The sequence below is a fragment of the Epithele typhae genome (genome assembly GCF_022376455.1).
Source record: "Epithele typhae strain CBS 203.58 chromosome Unknown BXZ73scaffold_19, whole genome shotgun sequence".
Lineage (NCBI taxonomy): Eukaryota > Fungi > Basidiomycota > Agaricomycetes > Polyporales > Epitheliaceae > Epithele > Epithele typhae.
This window is the reverse complement of record NW_025954210.1, coordinates 448,154-468,095: the sequence shown is the minus strand read 5'-3', so window position 1 is coordinate 468,095 and position 19,942 is coordinate 448,154. Positions and strand designations below refer to the sequence as shown.

The 19,942-nt window shown below is 58.8% G+C and overlaps 6 protein-coding genes across 6 annotated transcripts; 4 read left to right on the top strand and 2 right to left on the bottom strand.

Moving 5' to 3' along the window:
- Nucleotides 1-624: 624 nt before the first annotated feature.
- On the top strand, nt 625-2,137 carry BXZ73DRAFT_100770 (uncharacterized protein; the record flags this gene model as incomplete). Its single annotated transcript, XM_048014678.1, has 4 exons — nt 625-941; nt 987-1,110; nt 1,182-1,599; nt 1,665-2,137. 4 exons carry the CDS (start codon nt 625-627, stop codon nt 2,135-2,137), a joined length of 1,332 nt encoding a protein of 443 aa, XP_047878694.1.
- Nucleotides 2,138-2,716: 579 nt separating this feature from the next.
- Nucleotides 2,717-4,197, bottom strand: BXZ73DRAFT_45726 (uncharacterized protein; the record flags this gene model as incomplete). The annotated part of the gene is made up of 3 exons (XM_048019559.1): nt 2,717-3,195; nt 3,261-3,690; nt 3,769-4,197. 3 exons carry the CDS (start codon nt 4,195-4,197, stop codon nt 2,717-2,719), a joined length of 1,338 nt encoding a protein of 445 aa, XP_047878693.1.
- A 285-nt stretch (nt 4,198-4,482) lies between these two features.
- On the top strand, nt 4,483-6,020 carry BXZ73DRAFT_45728 (uncharacterized protein; the record flags this gene model as incomplete). Its single annotated transcript, XM_048019560.1, has 4 exons — nt 4,483-4,685; nt 4,754-4,949; nt 5,023-5,470; nt 5,533-6,020. 4 exons carry the CDS (start codon nt 4,483-4,485, stop codon nt 6,018-6,020), a joined length of 1,335 nt encoding a protein of 444 aa, XP_047878692.1.
- A 1,157-nt stretch (nt 6,021-7,177) lies between these two features.
- BXZ73DRAFT_100767 (uncharacterized protein) lies at nt 7,178-8,779 on the top strand (the record flags this gene model as incomplete). Its single annotated transcript, XM_048014677.1, has 3 exons — nt 7,178-7,657; nt 7,755-8,190; nt 8,271-8,779. The coding sequence occupies 3 exons, from the start codon at nt 7,178-7,180 to the stop codon at nt 8,777-8,779; spliced, it is 1,425 nt and encodes a 474-aa protein (XP_047878691.1).
- A 229-nt stretch (nt 8,780-9,008) lies between these two features.
- BXZ73DRAFT_100766 (uncharacterized protein) lies at nt 9,009-10,477 on the bottom strand (the record flags this gene model as incomplete). Its single annotated transcript, XM_048014676.1, has 3 exons — nt 9,009-9,469; nt 9,532-9,943; nt 10,001-10,477. 3 exons carry the CDS (start codon nt 10,475-10,477, stop codon nt 9,009-9,011), a joined length of 1,350 nt encoding a protein of 449 aa, XP_047878690.1.
- Nucleotides 10,478-13,752: 3,275 nt separating this feature from the next.
- Nucleotides 13,753-17,252, top strand: BXZ73DRAFT_100765 (uncharacterized protein; the record flags this gene model as incomplete). The annotated part of the gene is made up of 9 exons (XM_048014675.1): nt 13,753-14,038; nt 14,230-14,621; nt 15,701-15,777; nt 15,842-15,928; nt 15,994-16,151; nt 16,206-16,556; nt 16,624-16,788; nt 16,870-17,159; nt 17,220-17,252. The coding sequence occupies 9 exons, from the start codon at nt 13,753-13,755 to the stop codon at nt 17,250-17,252; spliced, it is 1,839 nt and encodes a 612-aa protein (XP_047878689.1).
- Nucleotides 17,253-19,942: the final 2,690 nt, after the last annotated feature.

Below are 19,942 nucleotides of genomic sequence, written 5' to 3'. Positions count from 1 at the left end.
CAAGGGGCATCTGTACCTCCGCAGCCGGATGCGTGTTACGAATCCGCTGCGGGGATGCTTCGTCCGTGAATCAAGGAGACAAACGTCAATCTCGAGAACAACGTGCGACTGCCGGCCTCATATATCATAGTATGGGGAGGGTTTGACGTCGGAAAGATGCACAAAAAGACAGCGGATCACTTACAATAGGCCGACGATGCAATGCCCCACAAACACCGCGAACGCTCTGTAGAAGCCAGATGCCGGATCCTAACGCCCGCTCCCAGAGAGCGCTGACAATAGAGCCGTCCCGGCCGGGAGGAAGTGGGAGCGTGTCTTCCAAGAAGTACGGCGCGTGAGTGGTATGTCAGTTTCGACATAAATGCACGTACCGGGAGTTGCACGATGGCATGACGCGTACGGCGAGCCACTCGGATAGCGTCTTCTGTCGACCTCGAGCAGTCTTCGAAAGGTATTTGGTTGACGTCGGTAGGGATGATCGTGGTGAGAAGAGAGGAGACGAAGCCGGCCCGGTTCGTGATCACGCGATCGAGTGTACACGCCCTGCCTGTCGGCGCCAGATGCAGTTCGTAATCTCTCTCATCCACCCCGCTCCTCGATCCACTCTAACTTCATCCCGTCTTTATGGCTTGTCTCCCTCCCGAAGCCTCAGAAGTCATTCTGCGCTCTCTCGGGGTCGCCACCGCCTCCCTTCCCCGCAACTTTGTGCTCAACAAGTACCTCCGCGTCATCCTCGACGGCTCCCAGCACGGTTTACGCGCCCAGCCTTTTCACAACCTCAACTTGCTCCCCGAATGGCCTCAGCCCGACTCTAGTCAGCGTCAAGCCCGCCGGCTTCAGCACTACACGTCACAATCCACATCTACGCGCGCCGTCGCTTACGACCCAACCTCACTCGCACAAGCGGTTGAACACGATGCACCCGACGGTGCCAAGAGACTGTATGAAAACGGGTGCAAGCACTCACCGCATTTTTCCGATGGAAGGTTCAGAGACCCGCTCCAGGGTCTGAGGATCGCGGTCCTCGAGCTCGCCAAACTCAGCGATTGCGGCTCTCCGTGGCTCGTTCTCGACGATCCGGATATCGGGATGTCATTCGTCAACATCCGGGTGAGTGCCACCCTCCTCCACATGCCGGACCCGACGCCTGACGTGGCGTGCACCCCACCACGGACGGGCAGGTGCTGTCGATACGAAAGCTTCACGCTCGCGCGCCCGTGTTCGTCGTTCTCTATCGCGCCTTCGACCACGGCTCAGCTGAAGGCCCCATGGCTCGCACCTGGGTTCGCGCACAGATCGCAGAAGCACCGCTGGATCCCCGCAATAAAGGCGTGGAGAGCAACACTTTCAAAGGAGATATTGGCTTGCTGAAGCTGCTCCTCACGCTGCTCTGGATGAACCAGAGGCTCGTCCCGCCCGGCTTCCCCGTCCAGCGCCGCCCCGAAGAAGCTGACTATCAGGTGTCGGTCCTCGGGCCTATCGGGCCTCCGTACGCCCTGTCCGTCGTGGGGCTTGAGGAGCGCCTGATGTGTGCGGTCTGCAAGGAGACCCCGGTGAAGGAGTGTTCTCAGTGCTGCTCCGTAGGGTACTGCAGCAAAGGTGTGTTGCCCTCATCCGCGCGCCGAGGGCACGTCATCACATCTTCCTCCCTTTCTCCCCTCCAGAATGTCAACGCAAGCACTGGGCCGTGCACCGACGCGGCTGCCTCCCTCGTTCCGGCGTCCGCTGGGTCACCTTCCAAGCCGGCACTCTCCGGTCCGACCTGTCGCGCTTCGGACCCCCGCCCGGCTCCCGCCTTGCTGACAGTCACAGGACGACCGAGCTCGTCCAGTACCAGGCTCCCACTCCGCTCCGCCCCAGCAAGCCGTTCGTGCTGAAGCTTCTGCCCACGGGTCCCTCTGTTCTCGCACAGTCGCTCGGGTTCGGCGACCAGGTCTACGGACAGATCCAGGTGGTCGACGTCAAACGCGCGCTCATGATGGCCATCCGTCCGGAGGACTGCACCGCGGTCTTCGAGGCGCTGAGGACCGAGCTGAGCGGGACGAAAGGCATATACCGCTGGGCGAAGAGGACTGGGCAATGGACCTACTGCGTCTGCGTGGACCGCGTGCCTCCGGCGGAGCTCTCCGGTTGGTGAAGACATCTTGTACGGCTCGACGCTCGTTTTGTCTCGCGAACGCTTGGAACGTTCCGCGAAAATGGACTTCTTGATATGTTGTAGACCCCTGTATGTTTTGGACGATACATGTATATACCCGGCGACATCGATGGTCGTCCGAGCGGGATGAGCAGTACTACTAGTGGGAGTGATTCAACATCTTCTGCGCCATGCGCAGCCCCGCCGGGGCGCAGTCGGCACGCGCAACGGTCGGGTGTTCACATCCGTGTCAGAGCCAGATGTTCGTGAGATTGTAGAGAGTGCGGAGTGGGGGAATCGTCGGTCACCCAAGTACTGCCCGCTGGAGAGCGGAATACGCGTCTGAGTCTCCTTCGGGCGCAAATTCTCACCACTGACTATATGTGGACATAATCGCCCTTATTACTGGACGCCGAATGTGGGGAAGGCTGGCTCGCGCGGAGAAGGCCATGCACAATATGCGTTGGGAAATTACTATGATACACAGAGAAAGACATCTCGTGCTGCATACATACGTCCAGTCAGTGTCTCGAGCGTGATCGGCCGCTCATCGACGGAAACAAGGTACAGGCTTGCTCTTCACCAACCGGAGAGCGCCGCCGGAGGCACGCGATCCAGGCAGATGCTGTAGGTCCAGTCCCCGGTCCTCGACGCCCAGCGGTACATCTTCTTCCCGTCGTGGCCCCCACGGGGTCCCTGCATCTCGGCCTCAAGTACGTCAAAGGGCTGGCCAGGATCGTGATTGCGACAGAGAGAGAAAGTGAGCGAGCGTTTGACGTCGAGCAGCTCCATCGCCGTGCAGGAAGGCGGGTGAAGGCTCGCCTCTAGAGCCTGAGTATCCGGAGACGGGGATTTCGTGAACCTCACGACGAAAGGCTTGCTGAGATAGTTGTCCAGCGTGTCGGCAGACTGACGCTCGACGACTTTGATGAGCTCCGGAGATCCGAAGCGCGAAGGGTCGCACAAGAGAGTGGAAACCCGAACAGTGACCCAGCGCATACCGAAGCGCGGGATACACTGCTCCCGGCTATGCACGGACCAGTTTTTGCCCTGGCATTCTGGCGAGGAAGGTGGATATACTTGAACGGATACTCACGTAAAAGCGTAACAAAAGATGGCGTACCTTTGCTACAGTAAGCCACCGCGTAGCAACCTGAGCACTCCTTGACAGGGGTTTTCTGACACACCACGCAACGGAATCGTGGTTGTATGTCCAAGAGCGAGTGTTGGTAGATGTGCCCGATCGGCCCCAGTATCGAGACCCCGTACTCGCCTTCTCCTCGCCCCACGCACTTGCTGATGAGGCCCATATCTGACCGCAGAAGATGTCCGTTGATCCAAAGAATCTGGAAGAGGATCTTCCCGGCGAGGGGGTTCACTTTGAAGACGTTCGACGTCCAGTCTGGATTCTTGGGATCTAGCGGCGCGGTTCTCACTTGCCTGCGGCGCCAGGCGATGCCTTCCGCCTTCGCGGGGTCGGTGAACGCACCGAAGAGGCGGAAAACCACGACGAACAAAGGCGCGCGATCGTGCAGCTTCCGGATCGCTACCACCTGCTCGCCCGGCACCACCGCCGCGGCGCATATATGCGTCAAGAACGCGAATCGCACGCAGGCCTGGAAAACACGCACCCGGATGTTCATGAAGCCCGCAGGTGAATCCAGCACCATCCAGGGAGAGCCGCAGTCGCAGAGCTTGGCGAGTTCGAGGACCGCCATCCGCACACTCACGATCGGGTTCGTGATGTCGGCATCGAGGAAGAGCGGGGAGTGCTTGCACCCCTCGTTGTACAGCAGCTCGGACTCTTGGAGCGAGCCGCGCTCGACTGCCTGGGCGAGCGATGTCGGGTCGTGGGCGACGGCCTCCCGTTTTTTGGATTTCGGCTTGTAGTGCTGTGAAAAGCGGGATTTGCGCTGCTGAGAGGTGGGCTTGGGCCATTCGGGGAGGAGCTTGATGTTCAGGGAGGGGCGGAGGCGGAGGCCGGACTGGGCAGCGTCGAGTACGGTGCGGAGGTACTTGAGGAAGACGTTCGGGGGAAAGAGAGTGGTGTCCAGCGCCATGTGCCCCAGGATCATCTCAATCTCAGGGCGCGAGATCATACGATCGGCCATGATGGAGTTGACGGAGTGAGGCATGAGTGCGCGCGACGAGGACGAGGCGCACTGGCGGGGCTGGTGGACAAGCTGAAAGAAGGGCTGCCTACGGGAGCCTACGGGAGACTAGATGAGAGCGTCACCCCACCCAATCTTATTATCTTATCTAATCGGAGGGCTTGTTAGATCAAACAGGCGCCATTCAACGAACTGCATGTTCTCCCCCACAACTCGACTCTCGCCATGAGCCATATGACATCCGAACAAATCATCAGTACCCTACGCGCACTGAATATCAACATCCCCGGAACGATACCCCGAAAAGCGCTCAAGAAATGTCTCCGCCTCGCGCTCGACGTCTGCCAGTACGGAGTCCGCTTCGCCCCCGTCCTCGATCTCAACGCACTCCCCGAGTGGCCTCAACCTTCACATGACGACATTCACGCCCGGCAGAAGTACCACTTCTTCCCCTCACGCGAGGTCGACAGCGTCCCCGCGCGCGATCCGACCTCACTCGCGCAAGCTGTCGAGCGCGGCCCCCCAGAGGACTGCAAGAAGCTGTACGACAATGGGAACCGGTACGCGCCCGCGTCCCGGAGATGTCAGACACGCACCCGTTCACGAGCCTGCGCATGGCCATTCTGGACCTCGTGAAGCTGACCGAGTGCGGCTCACCCTGGGCCGTGCTCGACCCGGGCCACGCGGTGATCAACATCCGGGTACGTGCTCTCCCCTCTGTGTGCGGCGCTGGAGGCAATGATCTCACGCCGATGGTGTTCGCACGACGCACAGGTCGTCTCTGTGCGGAAGGTGCACGAACGCATGCCCGTGTTCGTTGTGCTCTACCGTGCCTTCGACTTGGCGAACACGAGCGACGCCGAGGCCGAGATATGCGTCCACTGGGCGACTGCCCAAGGAGAGGCACGCTACCAGTGGGCCCCACCACTGCCGCCGTTCGGAACCGGAGATTCGGGGAACCACTTCACGATCGACCCGCTCGCCGGGAGGCTCATCGTGAAGCTGCTCCGCATGAACGAGGCCGTCGTGCCGCCCAACTTCCAGGTCTGGCGTCAGCCTGGGGAGGAAATCTTCAAAGCCTCGGTGCTGTTTCCGGTAGGGGAATTCACGCAGGTGGATTTTCTGGTGCAGACCCGGCTCCGAATATTCTTCTGCGCGATGTGCGGGCAGTCTCCGGTCAAGGAGTGCACGCAGTGCTTCTCGATCGCGTACTGTGGCAAAGGTGCGTGACGAGCACGCTCGCGAGCACCATCATCTCACATTCTAATTTCTGCACTCACGCAGCATGTCAGCGCGCGCACTGGTCTGCGCACAAAGAAGTGTGTGTATTTCGCGCTGGCGACCACTGGCGACCTGTCCGCGCAGACTCTCTCTCCATCGAGGCATCACGATTCAACGATCCACCACCCGCCCCAAACGCGCGAGATTCCGTCATGCTCCCCGACGTGGCCTGCGCGGACCGTCTTGAAGGGCGAGCCCCAAACGCGCGCAAGGAGAAACGGTTTCTCGTGCAGATATCGCTGCCACCGGGTGCGGTTTCTGGGACCGCGGCGGCTTACGAGGAGATATCCTTGTTTGATTGCAGCCGCGGTCTCTCGCTCGCTATTTCTCGCAGCCATAACCACCAGCTTTTTGAGGAGCTGAAGGCAGAAGTATTGGGGCCACGCGGGAGCCTCGACGGCGGGATATATCGCTGGGCGGAGAGAACAGGACTGTGGACGTACAGCTTGTGTATAGACCGCATGCCCCCATCAGTCCAAACACGCTGTTGAGCATCACTATGCATCTGTAAGTCGTGTAGACTATGCATGCCAAGCCGACATTGCATGAATAGGATCCTCCACGAGCGCACACACCCAGGAACTGTATACGCAGTGACCCCTCAGCGGATAGTATCGCATCGCAGTTCGATTTCGCAATCACCAGTGATCTCGACCATGACAGACGTGCGGGGCGCACCCGGACGGTAAATGGTGCCGATGTTCACGTCCATTCAACATCTCCGGAGGGGACACAAGAAGAGACAATCAGGATTGACCTCGCGCGTCCCAATCTGGATAATGCACTACTCACTAGGATTGCGGTACGTGGTCTTTCGCGCGTTTCTTGTTTCTGGACTGGCCGTCCCTGCACAGGGGGCCCGTTCTGAGGTCATCAAGCGGGTTGTCTGCCGGAGACTTTTGACTGGAGCGGTATCGGGATCGAGAGGGCGTAGTGCTCTTTGACGAAAGACAAGCTTGTATAGACCCGTAATTTCCAGCCCAACACACAGTTTTTAACGCAGAGACGAGAGGTATGTTGGAATCTGCTCACGTGTATAGCAAGCTCGGTCGTACCTTACTTGTGCTTAGTCATCGTGTAGATAGCCATCGTCCCTCGTCCCGCACTCGCCTCACGCGTTTGCCCTTCACCACCACCTCGTTCTCCCCCGCGTCCGTCTGTACTCGCCTCCCGGTGCCCATAGGGACCAACCGCGTGGTATCGATTGCCTTTACCCCCTCGTCCGACCCCGACCGAGCCGCCGACTTCTAACAAGGTATCCGACGTACCGATTGAGTTCTCAATCCATCTCTCACTACAATCCGCGATGTTGAATCTAAGTCCAAGCCCGGTACAGATTTCTGAGATGACCAAGCACGAGTATCAAGTAGCACGTGGGAGAGGTGCGCATCCCAAATAGCGCCCGTTGCATCTCTTCTTCCCCCGCCCTTGCAACACTCTATCCGCACACCGATGAGGCAGCATCCGTCCAATCGAGCCATCCATAGCCGCAAGGGAACAAGTGGCCAGCCTACTCTCTACTTCCTGCGCTCCGCCGTCCAACTTCCCTGTCCAGCCAATGCCTCCCCCCCGTCCACCCCACACTGGCAGTTCGTGCGCGTGCACGAAGAACGTTGAAGACGGCCTCTGCTCTCACGACGCTTTGACGATGCTTCGTGCTCTTGGTGTCGACACCCCCCTGGACGGCGACGCCACGTTTCGCCCGGGTGCTCTTTCCGCCCGCTTGCGCGCCGCCATCCACGCCGCGCAGTACCTCCACCGCCTGCCCACAGAACCAGACCTGCAGTACGAGATCAAGGCCCGGCCGTGGCCCGAGCGATCTGCAAAGGCTCGTCGGAAGCTCGCCAGATGGTACCTCGCCGACATGAACGGCATCAAGCGCCCCGATGCGCGAGACTCGGACTCCGAAGACCTGGCCCACACGACGACCATGGCGAGCTCCCGCGGAACGCGCGCCTCCTTCATGAGGACGGTGTCCGGCGAGCACAGCAAGGACGCCGATGGCAAGAGTCTGCCGTACATGGAGCTCTGCAGGGCTTTCCTTGGCCTCATGAACTTTGTCGACGCCGGGGCGCCGTGGATCGTGTGGGAGTCGCAGAATGACTGCAGGTCCTTCGTCAACTTGCGGGTGCGTACTATTTCGGTCCACGCTCTCCGCGACATCCTCCCGGCGACTTCTACCTCCGCGCATATACTCGCATCGTGCTGACGGCGCCGCGTTCTAGGTGCTTTCTGTCCGCGCGATTCGCCCATGCGGGTCGCAGGTCTGCGCACCCGCACTCATCGTCCTGTTCCGCGCGTACGAAGAACCAGTGTCGACTCTCAACGGCGGCAGACGCTGGTGCTTCCAGCAGGCGTTGCGGTACCCACTCGACCCGAAGGAACCGACCCCCCGCTACAACCGCTCCCCCATGCCCCACCTCGTGCTCAAGTTCGCCGTCTCGTTCGTCCTGGAAAGAAACAGGCGGTACGTCCCCCCGGGCTTCTCCGTGGTGCGGCAGAGGGGCGAAGAAGGCTTCGTGACGTCCGTCCTCTTCCCGTTTGGGCCGCTCCAGGAGGACTCGCTGGTGGAGCTGAACGCGCGCTGGGCGTGCGCGGTGTGCGGAAGCGGGGACGTGAAGGAGTGCGGAGCGTGCCGGGCGGTGGCCTACTGCAGCGCAGGTGAGCCGTCGACCATCGATCTCGTTCGCGACGCCCTCTCATGCCCCCGCTACCTCCCGCTCGCCTGCTCGGACGTCCAGAGTGCCAACGCGCACATTGGGACGTCCACCGCGCGGGATGTGTGCCGCCCCCCGGGTGCGGGAACTGGGTGGTCATCCGCGCACGCGACGACTGGATGCGGACTCGCCGGGAGTACTTGGGCCTGCCCACGCACGTCCTTGAACAGTCCAACCCGGCAGCGGCAGCGCGAGAGCGAGCCAATGCCGGCACGCCCCCAGCCCCGAAAGACGAAGACGACGGCTACGTCCCACGCAACATGTGGGGACTGAAGCCGTTCGTCGTCAGGATATCAGTCCCGGAAGAGGACGACGAAGTGTGGCGGCTGTTTGTCATGGACCGACGGCGCTCGTTCGAGTTCTGCTTCGCGGACTGGCACGACGGGGCGCTTTTCGATGAGCTGTTGGATGAGATGGAGGGGCCGCGCGGGCAGGAGGGCGCGAGGGTGATGTATCGATGGGCCAAGCGGGCGAGCGACATGTCGTATTTGCTCTGTCTGGACCACGTCCCCGCGGTGGAGCTGCACTGGTGAATGTATGAATGGTGTGATATATATCTCTTGCTTAATCGAAGGAACATCATACATGCAAGCTCGTATTCGTCGACCACTGCTCAAACAATTGAATGTAGCCACCCAATTCTCATTTCATCGTACAGTCATTGATACACACGCGTCTTATGTACACAAGGAACCCTGCCTTGCGCAACATTGGAACGTCCAGCCGCCCGCGAGAGTCCAGTCCCAGGGGCGCAAGTGATCTTCACCAACCGGACAGCGCCGCCGGAGGCACCCGATCCACGCAGATCTCGTAAGTCCAGGTCCCAGTCCTCTTGGCCCAGCGATACATCGTATTGCCCCCGTATTCGATGCGCGGCCCGATAAGCTCTTCTTCAAGTATGTCCAGAAGCTCCCTAGGGCCGCTGATAGCAAGAACGAGCGACCGCCTGCTGTCGATCATCTCTATCGAACTGTAGTACGAGCGGAGACAGCCAGGAGTGTAAGGAATTTGACACCACAGATGCCACAGCTTCACCACGAACGGCTTCGCTCTTCGCCGCGATTCCGCAGCGGGGTGCTGGACGAGGTCGGCGATGCTCATGCGGGATTCGAAGCGGGAGGGGTCGGAGTGCAGCGCCGACGCCTGAATGGTGATCCAGCGCCCCGGCGCGGTGCGCGGGATGCAGTCGTCGCGGTGGACGGCCCAGTGCTTGCGTTGACATTCTGGCGGAGTGGGGACGACGGGGATTGGATCGCGCCAGCGTGATGAGTGGACGGCGACGCACCTTCGTTGCAGTACACCACCGCGAAACACTGCGAGCACTCCTTCCCCGACCGTGCCCGACAGGCCGCGCACAGCAGCCGTTCTTGTACCCCCACGGTGGAGAGTTGGTACAAGGGCCCCACGGGCCCCAGCACCGATGCGACGAAGGTCTCTTCGTGGTGCTTGCGCTCTATCGGGAGGTCGGGAGGGACGAGGTTCTTGTTCATCTGGAGTAGCTGCAGGAGGAGCTTCACCGCGAGGGGATGCACCACGAACTGGTTGGAATTCAGATACGCAACCCCAGGGTTCAGCGGCGTCGCGGAGTTCTGCGCGAGCGCCCATGCGAAGAACTGCCCGTCGTCGTCCGGGTACACGGCGCCGTAGAGAACGACGAACACGGGCGTACGGTCGTGCAGTTTTCGGATCGACACCACCTGCACAAGCCTGATCAGGAGCCGGCCTCCCGCGCTGCAGATGTGGACGGCACGCACCCGAATGTTGATTATTCGTCTCTTCTCCGTGCCACAGACCAGCATCATCCACGGCGAGCCGCAGTCGCAGAGCTTCGCGAGTTCGAGGACCGCGATCCGGAGCCCGACGAACGGATTTGGGACTGGGAAAGCGGCAGCCCAGTACTTGTGCGCACGCTCATAGAGCCCCTTTGCCTGATCGCCATCGCCGCGCTCGATCGTCTGCGCCAGGGAGGTCGGATCGTGTGCGACGGTGTGCGAGGCCTCGGTTTGGGGCGTGTAGTGCTGGATGAAGCGGGTTCGACATGTGGCAGAGTCGGGCTTGGGCCATTCGGGGAGCGCATTCAGGTCCACGAAGGGTTGGAGGCGCATGCCGTACTGAGTGCTGTCGAGCACGGAGCGGAGGTACTTGGGGAGGGCGCCACGAGGAAGAGAGCTGACATCGACACCCATCGTGTGGACGATTGCCACGATTTCGTCGGGTGTGAGAACAGGCATGGTGGTGGTGGTGGAGGAGGAGGAGGAGGAGGAGGTTGGTGATCCGAGCTCAACCAGCAGTGTGACTACATCGCTGGAACTCGCTGGAAGCGCCGAGGTATCCCAACTGAGACAAACATTGGACAAACCGGCCGGCGGCCCGGTGGACGCACCCCGCTTTCACGCCGGTAATATTAAAATTTCCGGTCATCAGATATGTTGGGCGAAATGCTATCAGATATGTTACGGTTTCTGACCCCGTTTCAACTATGCACAAATGGAGTGTTTCGTCCGTGCAGAAATGCAATGTTCTGAGCAAAAGTTATGAGAAACATTCCGGAGGCACAGGAAGTGATGGCTCCCCATTGGTTCATCATTTCTCGTCCACAGAAACTCGAAGTCCCACATGCCTCGAAACTTATTGTTGACATTCCTCGTCGTCTGAAACGTCAATTTTCTGCGCTTCTGGAACGGCTTTCAGAATGATATGTTTGTGAAGAGGCGAAGTTCTTCGTATTCCCATGTTTGAAATGTGCTCGGAAACGTAGTATTTCGGATTGCATTTCAAGATGATTATCTGACGAACAGAAATTGCAATATTGCCGGCGTGTTTGCAAGAGGACAGCTGCTGAATCAAAATCCAGCGAGGTGTTCCCTCACGCAGCGGTGCAGGCCGCCCACTTCGTCACGTTCCCAGGCCGGCGCCAGACACTATGTAGTATGCGCTTAGCAACCGGGATAGTTGCGCGACAATACTATATATGGGCGAGGCCCCAATATGTGCATGTTATATACTGTAAGACAGCATCAGAAGGCTATAGCCTTAATGGCAGCCGCATGTTAACTTGTTCACAGCACGCATACGTGTAGTTACTAGTCAACCATTCCGCTAGCCTTCCCACCCCCTCATCAGTCACCAGCCAAAGCGCAAGGAATCTCGCCCCGGCATGCTTTCCTCTCCAGTGTCCACTGCCAAAGGTCACCGTACCCATGACCTCCTCAAGAACGTGCACTCTACGCTCCTTGAGGAGTGCATCACGAGGAGAGGAAAGCGAAATTTTGGCGCCCAGCGAACAGGATGGCGCTCGAGACGACATGTGCATCATCGGATGAGTCAGTTCAACTTCACCTGAATCTCGAATCTCGTCCACCATGTCTTCCAGAACTTGGCTTTCACCGATGCGAGTATATATCTCCCACCATATGTAGCTATTAGATGCTGAATTGGATGTTCACACAGTACTGTACCATTTCGAATTATTCGAACGTCACGCGTCACAAGCCCTCCGAAAGTCGGAAATATCTGGGGTCAGTCACGCATCACGTTCGAAATCGCTGGACGGGCGCTTACCGGTATGCGCATTCGTTTCGTATACCCAGAGCATTTTCGGCCTTCTGGGCGTGTTCTGTGTTAATCCGTGGCATAGATGAGTGCTCTGTTTCTCTAATGACGGTGCACCCAACGTGTTAAAGACCGTCCGGTTCGAATATTTCAGGGTGGTCACGCCGGGCCGGCCCCCGGTTCGAATCCACCTGGCGTACTTGGGCTGTCACGCACCAAGGCCCGGTTCGAATAATTCGAAATGGTACAGTATTCTGCTACGTTGATCACCCATCTTTGCTCGAGGCTCGACCGCTCGCGAAGTCATGATACCTGCTCCGAGCGTCCATCTCCTCGGAGAGTCTGTCAGCGCCTGCGGTACGATGGTGTTTCGCGCTTTATTCGTCATGTCAGGCTCTGACTATGTCCGCATTTTCCACATGAACAGTACAGGTTCGGAGGTGAACGAGATCAACTTCTGCCCGAGCTGGCAGATCTTCTCAGTGTGATGGTGGGCACCCGCGCCATTTTCGGACGAGCGGATCAACCGCCGTGCTGGCACTGGCGATCCTCCGCTTGCCTCCGCCCTCTTCCGCCGATGGTCCCGTCTGCACCTCCTGTCCTCTGCTTGCCACCCTCGAATGCCAGAAAAGATGTTGAACAAGCACCGCGCACAGTTGCTCCAGAACTCGCTGGGATAAGCCACTACCTGCTTCGGGAAGACACCCATGTCAGGTTCTGATCCTGCGGCTCGTCCACACCCTGGCTTCTTCCCGGCGGGATCACGTACGCAAGATGTCCACCCACGCCTCACTCCGCCGTGCCTTGCCGCCGGCATGCATTGTGCAGGAGGTGGCCCATCTGGGCATTGCGCCTGCATTGTCGCAAGCAAAGCCTTCGGCGGCCCGACCATTCGGACGGCGCGTTCCCAACTGCGTCCCCCTGTGGCCTTCCCGTACTTAGGGCGTGTCCGGGCATCTCGAGGGGCTCGTGATGGAAATCAGGGTGATGCGCGCGGCGCATCTCCGCGTACGTACGTCTTATGAGCCTGTGCATTGTCCCCGGTCCGCCCGCCTTTTCTTTCCCGTCTCCGTGCTCGTCCCCGTCTCTCCTTCGTCCGCGTCCCTGTCGTTCTCGTTCTCACCCCCGGTCTGCAGTCGTTCTTTCCCCCTTCCACTCCTTTGGTCCAGCTCTTGCCGCGCAGAACGCGCGCGCTGCTTCTGTCTCGCCCGACGACACAACACGGGACACCTTTTTTCCTGTTTCTCATATGATTTCTGCTTGAGTTCACAAACATGGATCCTGAAGCTTGCACACCCGAGTCCGACGGAACGGGCGACTGTATCATCGATGACACTTCCTCCTTGGTACAATGGACCTCGGAATGGACGCAAAAAAGTGGAGATTACCTCGGCGGAACAGCGCGAGGAGCACTAAATTCGACTTCAGGCGCTGCTTTCGTCAGTTTCCAAGGTACGTCTCGTGTTTCGTATCCCAGCCGCACCCACTTCAACCCCACATCAGGATCCTCTATCCAGATCTTTGGTTTTCAGGTCGCTTTACCCGGGCAGCAGGCATGTGCGAAGTTCGGTCTGGGGGCTTTGTCTGCCCAGGATCAATGTTCAGGTACTGACTCGTCAGCCATCGCCATGATCACCCAATTACCAGCATCAAGCGCTTCCATCCAGACATTATTTATTAAGAACGATCAAGGTGTAATGGCGATCGACTACTTCAGGGTCGCTCAGCCCGTTTTCAAGTCTCCCTCGACTTCTACAGCCACTCCAGCGGAATCCACCTCCACCACACTAGATGACACCTCCTCCTCGACCCCGTCTTCCTCGTCGTCCAAGCCACATACCTCCAATTCACCCGGAGCGGCACTGGAAGCGCAGTCATCTTCATCTAGCGCAGGTCGGTCCATTCGGTCTCGTTCTCTCATATTATGGCTTAAAGCGTGACATCAGCTACGACCATGACCTCTTCATCTGCCCATACCACCTCTTCCTCTTCGAGCACTGCCATCGTGCTGTCTGTTACTGTCCGAGGCTCCGTCACGGTGACCCTCACTTCCTCTGCCAACGCGACCGCCGATGCCTCTGTTTCCACTGCTTCCCATAGTAGCGGCGTATCCACGGCAGTGCTCGTTGGCTCCATCCTCGGCGCAGTGCTGTTCTGTGCGCTCCTCGCTGTTCTTGGGATATGCCTCTACCGCCGGCGCCGCCAAAACATGCGCAAGAGTGTCCGGCTCTCCCGCTTCGGTGAGTCTTCCATTCCCACACCCCCATTCACATGTCCACCGCCACCGCCCCTCCCTCTTTGCGCCTCGCGCATCCTGTCTCTTCGTCCCTGTCTTGGAACCCGCGCACGCTTCCAAGACCCCTTCCCTGCCGTGCTTCCGCGACGACGTCGATGTCGACGCTGACGCTGACCTGGAATGCCCTCTTGCCAGAACCCGGCTCGCTCGTGAACCCGCCGACGCTCGACCTCAAGGCGAAGCGCGACGGGAAGACGGAGGACGAGAAGAAGTGGGACTACCGCATGTCGTACGCCTCCGCCGCGACCCTCCCCCCGTACCACTCGTACGAGCCCGCGCCGACCGCGACCCCCGCCACCGCCACCGCGCCCGCGTTCGATCACGCCCGCGGGGGCATCGCGCGCAGCCCGACCCCGAGCGACGTCGGCGACGGCGAGGCGCCCTACGGGAGCGCGCACGATGGAGACGGGATACGGAACGCGGCGTCGACGGAGTGTCTGGTCGATCGCAGCGGGCTCGCGGAGGGAGGCGGGAGCGGAGGGAGGGCGCGCGCGCGGTCGGCGTACTTGACCGCGCTGCCGCCGCTGGTGCCGATGCGGAGGCAGGAGCAGGATCGGGAGGGGGGCGAGGCTCGGTGAAGCGCGGCGGTGGAGTTAAGCCGTCGCGCGCAGAGGGCTTGATGTGTAGGCGTCCTGCGTTGGGTGCGTCGACCCGTTCTCCCCGTTCCACGTTCTCCATTTGATGGGTCTTGTGTTGCGGCGGCGTGCAGGTGATCTATGCAATCCGAGGACGGCTCGTGCTCTGAGAAGGCTACGTCGCCAGCATCTGCATCTTTCCGTGTTTGTTGCTCTACATTCGCTTGTTTGTTTACCCCCGCATACCAGGATCCTGTACTATCAGCACGCTTTTATGTTCCGTCGGCATTAAGGCTGTACAGAGTTTTGTGACTCGTGATCAAGTGAGCCTCGATGTGTCACAGAAAGCGACGTTACTGTCAACAGTGACCCCTGTCACGACTCGAGGATCGACCGGTACGAGAGAGGACGCGCTTGGCCCCGACGACGACTTGTGTTCCCGCGTCATCCACATCTTCCAGTACTGCTCCTCTCTTAAACCACTCATGGCTTCTAGTTCTTCGCTCGCGATTCGTCGCTTGGCACCGCCTAGCAGTAACGCGCGGACTTCCATCCGAGATGGATGGCAGGTGAGCACTGACAATGAGCGCACATCGGTAACGTATAGATGCCGATTGACTCTACAGCTCCGCAACATGCACTGGGACCTTTTTTCTAGGAGTTCGGGCGCATATAGTCGCTACCATCTCTCGCAGCACCGTCCCGACAGATGGAAGACCCGGCACGTCTCCGGATCAGGGACGGACCCATTTTAGCGCGAAAGGACCTCCCCCGTGGCGGAGTAGAGTGTGCAGAGGTCCCGAAGGTGCGTTCCACCTCGACGTTATCTCGCTGCGAGTCTGAGATTGTCCATCTCCTTGTAGTCGTCCGCGTTATCCACGCCGTCTACCCAAACCCGGCATGCCCAACAATCCATTTTGCGCCTGTCGTGTGGTCGTAACATCTCATCAACACCCCAACAGGCGGTGCGGTTCGTCAAACCTACGCCGGCGGCCGCCCGCCACCTTTAACGTCCATTCACATCCGCTTAGACCGGTCGCGTCCCCAGCACCAACGGGCGCGAACGCTCAGCCGCACCCATCGGCTTCTGGACATCTCTGGGCGTTCGGTGAGATGGTCGCGCTTGCCGTGTCTCTGCGCGCTCATCGCTCATCGCCATTCTGTTGACGCAGTGCTTGTCGCGAGGCGGACGGGTACAAGGAGGCCGAGGGTGGGCGGATGGTGCCTGTCGTGTGCGCTCGCCCTTTGCGTCTCGCTGCGTTCGTCTCTGCTTGTCCCCCTTTCTTTTCTTGCGCTTTTCTCATCTGTTGCGTTGATCCGCCAGCATGAGTGGTTCGTCCTGTATGCCAGGCGGCGGTGTCGTCCCTGCGAGCGATCCGGCCATACTCTTCGACGGCTCCTGGCAGCGCACTTCTTCCTTCAACGGTACGACATCTGCGGCAACCAACACATCGGGTGCAACAGCGTCGTATGGCTTCAACGGTGCGCCGTGCGCCGCCGTGTTATAGTTGTTGGTACTCAATCCCGTCTTCGCAGGAACTCATCTTCAAGTCTTCGGAACGTTGCATGAGAACAACATGTCCTGTGACTCCTCCATCTCATTCAGAATCGACCAGAACTCCCTTGTGACTTTTTCCAAACTAAATGAGTCGAACTTCGAAGCGAAACAGGACGACATGGCTAAATATCACACTAAGAAGAAGGAAGGGAAAGACAAACGGGATGGACCGCCAGAACCACCGTGCTCTTCATTTCTTTTGTTCGATTCCGGAACCCTGTCAGACCCCCACAATCACACCCTGCAGATCACGGACAACTGCGGGCGAGTAGTTCTCAATCACCTACTGTTGACTCCTGTGGTCCCCAACGACGCCGGAGGACACAACGGTAAGCCATAGCTCCCCCCTTATGAGAAGACCAAGCTGAACGTGGGACTGCGCGCAATCGCACTTAGGTTACAACGGTGAGGCACCAGGATATCATGGAGGGCTTACGGCGGGGGAAATTGCCGGGATCACCATCGGCATATGTATCGCGTTCGCCCTCGCTGCCGCCGCGATCTTCGGCCTCGTCTACCGCAGACGGCGAAAGCTCAGGAAGGGAAACCTTACCCAATTCAGTATGTCATGATCCCTCGGCGATGCGTTCGTACACGCCGCACGCGTTCCTGCCCGTCGCCCTGCTGACCTTGCTTTCGCAGATCCGCGAAGCCTAGTGACCCCGTGGCCGTTCATCGCTCGACGCTGGCGGGGCGAGATGCAAAGCCCGCCGAGCATCGCGCCGACGCTTCCGCCATATCAATCCTATGCGCCCGCCCCGGACGAAGGCAGCGTGTTGAACGAGACGATGCGCAGGTACTTTGAGAGCACCCCACCGCAGTATCTCGAGCACACGGGGACGAGCGGACACCGGCCGAGGCTCCCGCCGCTCGCCCCGGGCACGCACATGGAGAAGGAACGACAGAGCTGTGTGCTTGATATCGGTGAGAAGGTGAGTACGCATGGATGCTCGCCCGTGATACATGTGCTGATATCGGTGTGGTGCGCGCAGCACTCCGACCGGTATGGCGTGGCTGCTGCTTGAGCTGGCTCGCAGCTTCTTTTCGTTTGCGCGCTCTGCGGTCGCGATTTGTACTGGTTCCGGGGCACCATGGACCCTGCACGCGCCACGCCACGCGGACATCTCGGACAGCACTTCGTCTGCCGTGTCATGTATCATAGACGCGTCCACCCACTTGTATGCACATCGTCAGTCCTCGTGTCGCGCACCCCCACCCCGATAAGTATTCGACTGTGGCAGAAGCACGCGACACGAGACGGGGCGCGCTGACGTCCGTGCGGGCGAGTGGGAGGAGCGGTACGCGCCCTCGGAGGTGTCGTCGTGCGGCCGCGCGTATGTACCCCACGCAAGACGTGCGGGAGAAGTACATCGTGGAGGCGTTGCGCGATGCGATTTCCTCCGGGCAGTACGCGCCGGCAACGACGGAGGGCGAGCGTGAGGTGGGGAGTTCGCCAAGGTCCTGACCGGGATGGATTGCACAGTCGTGAGTAATGTACTTCGTTAGTATGCATGACGTCGCCAGTGGATGCTGTTCAGTCGCTCTTTAGCTTTTTGCATTACCTCTGCATGGAACTAATGATAAGGCTTGAAGGAAGCACATTTTAGCGGTTTCTGCAGGCAGATCAGAGCTCTGAGTCGAAGAGAGAAGAGGAGCTCACTCGTGCCGAGATCGACTGGGCCCGCCTGCACACGCGGGCCGGGTTTGACCGAGACGCGCTCCCGCGCCCTCGCGTGGCTTGCCACCGAACTTCGTCGACCAGACGCGTCCAAATTCGCCCTCAGTCCAGTTTCAAGCTCTAAAATAAAGCAGATGTATCTGCACCTGTGAATACGGCATGCATTGCGTATAAACGAGGTAACTGGGGGCCGGCGTACTACCACGCTGCGTCGCCGCTCACGGAACGGGCAACTTCTAATCGGCCTCTGGACCGTCCAGCTCTCCGTCCAGCGGCACAGACGCCGCAAACGCCGGCGACTCTACTCCACACCACGTCGCTTCGACTACCCACATTTCCACAGAAGACGCGTTCGACATTTGGCAGCTGCATACTGCATCAGACGACCCTGCTTGCCTGCGCGAGTCCAGGGTGTGACTGTCCAAGCGATCGTCGGTAACCTCGAGAAGCCCGCGTCGCTCTCAGCTCTGCCGCGCGCCGCTTCCTAGATCTGTCGCTGACGAACGAGATGATGATGCAGCCACATCGCCCTTCGCCTCAGATGGAAGGGTGCGTCTCGCGGGTGGGAGGTTTGGAGAAGTGCTTGACCAGATGCTTTTGCCGTATCAGGAGTATTATTAGCGTCGCCCGTGCATTTGGTGAAAGAGATGTTGATTGCACAAGTTCTAGATCTAAAGTTGATGCCGTTATGGCAGAGCTGAGAGTTTCAACCGTTCATGTGGTACTTGAACACGATACTTGATAAAGAAGCATGATATGATCTGTACCCACGTTTACAATTATCGTGGCAGAACCACCTTCTCCCACCACGCTGTCCGCCTGTTCTCGTTCTCTCCGCTCCCATACACTACATCGTGCGCCCTTCCTTCCCCGCTGTTGCTTCCGCCCACAACAGTATCTCTTTACCACCTCCGCTCCTTCTATACCCACTCTTTATGAATTTTGCGCGCTGAAACGCTGTATACCCTCATCCATCGACATGAATCCCGCAAGCTCTTAGCTGTCAATCCGATGGTCCTGAAATCTGTATTATTGACGACACTTCTACTTTGATTCACTGGACCCCGAAGTGGATACTGGAAAGCGGAGTATTCCAAGGTGGTACTGTTCAGGCCACGTTCAACGCAGATAGTGACGGCGAAGCAGCGTTTCTCACGTTTCAAGGTGCACTTCGTTTATAAATATTCTGCCCTTCACTAGCTATTAAATCTGGAAAAAGGAGTGTCGGTCGAAATCTTCGGATATCAAGTCGCTCCAGCGGGTGCCCAAGCTTGCGTGACGTTTCAGTTCGAAAGTTCTCCAATGCAAAACCTTTGTGTCGAAACAGAGCAGGCTCACGGAATACAGTCAATATACTCGGCCACCGTTGCTTCAAACGATTCTTTGCAGACACTGTTTATTTGGAATAAACAGGGAACCATGGTAATCAACTACTTAAGAATAGTACAACCTGTCTTCGAATCGCCCCCCGTTTCGACTTCCTCCAGTAAAAGTGAGTGGTCACGATTCTAGTTTGCGGCCCTTGTTGACCGCATCAATCCAGATACCGCTTTGGCCACAGGAACCACAACTTTCTCAACCCGCACATCCACTGCAACTTCGTCCTCAGTAACAGCATCTCCACAATCTTCACCATCGAATATTTCAAGCTCTTCCACGTCTCCTCCGAGTGTATCCAAGATACTTGTCGGTGCTATTCTGGGACCAGTAGCGCTGGGGGTCATGGTCGCCGTGTTCTTCCGCTACTGCCGCGGAAATCGAGTGCGCACGTCAAGTACAAACGAGCAAATAGTTCCCTACATCCGTCCCAGCTCTCCATCTCCCCCGTACTCAGGTGTCACGCAGGCATCGCGCGACTCGCTTGCCGCAGCCTACTGCTATTCTGAAATGGCTACCGTTGGTATGTCCCTTCATTATCTTGCGGCAATGAAAGTTAAACGACTCATATTTAAATTCTGAAGGTGGATCGCTCGCAGCCCTGACGCCAGATCGTAGCGTGGGCGTGGCCCATCGAGATGTCCCGAGATAGCCGGGGAG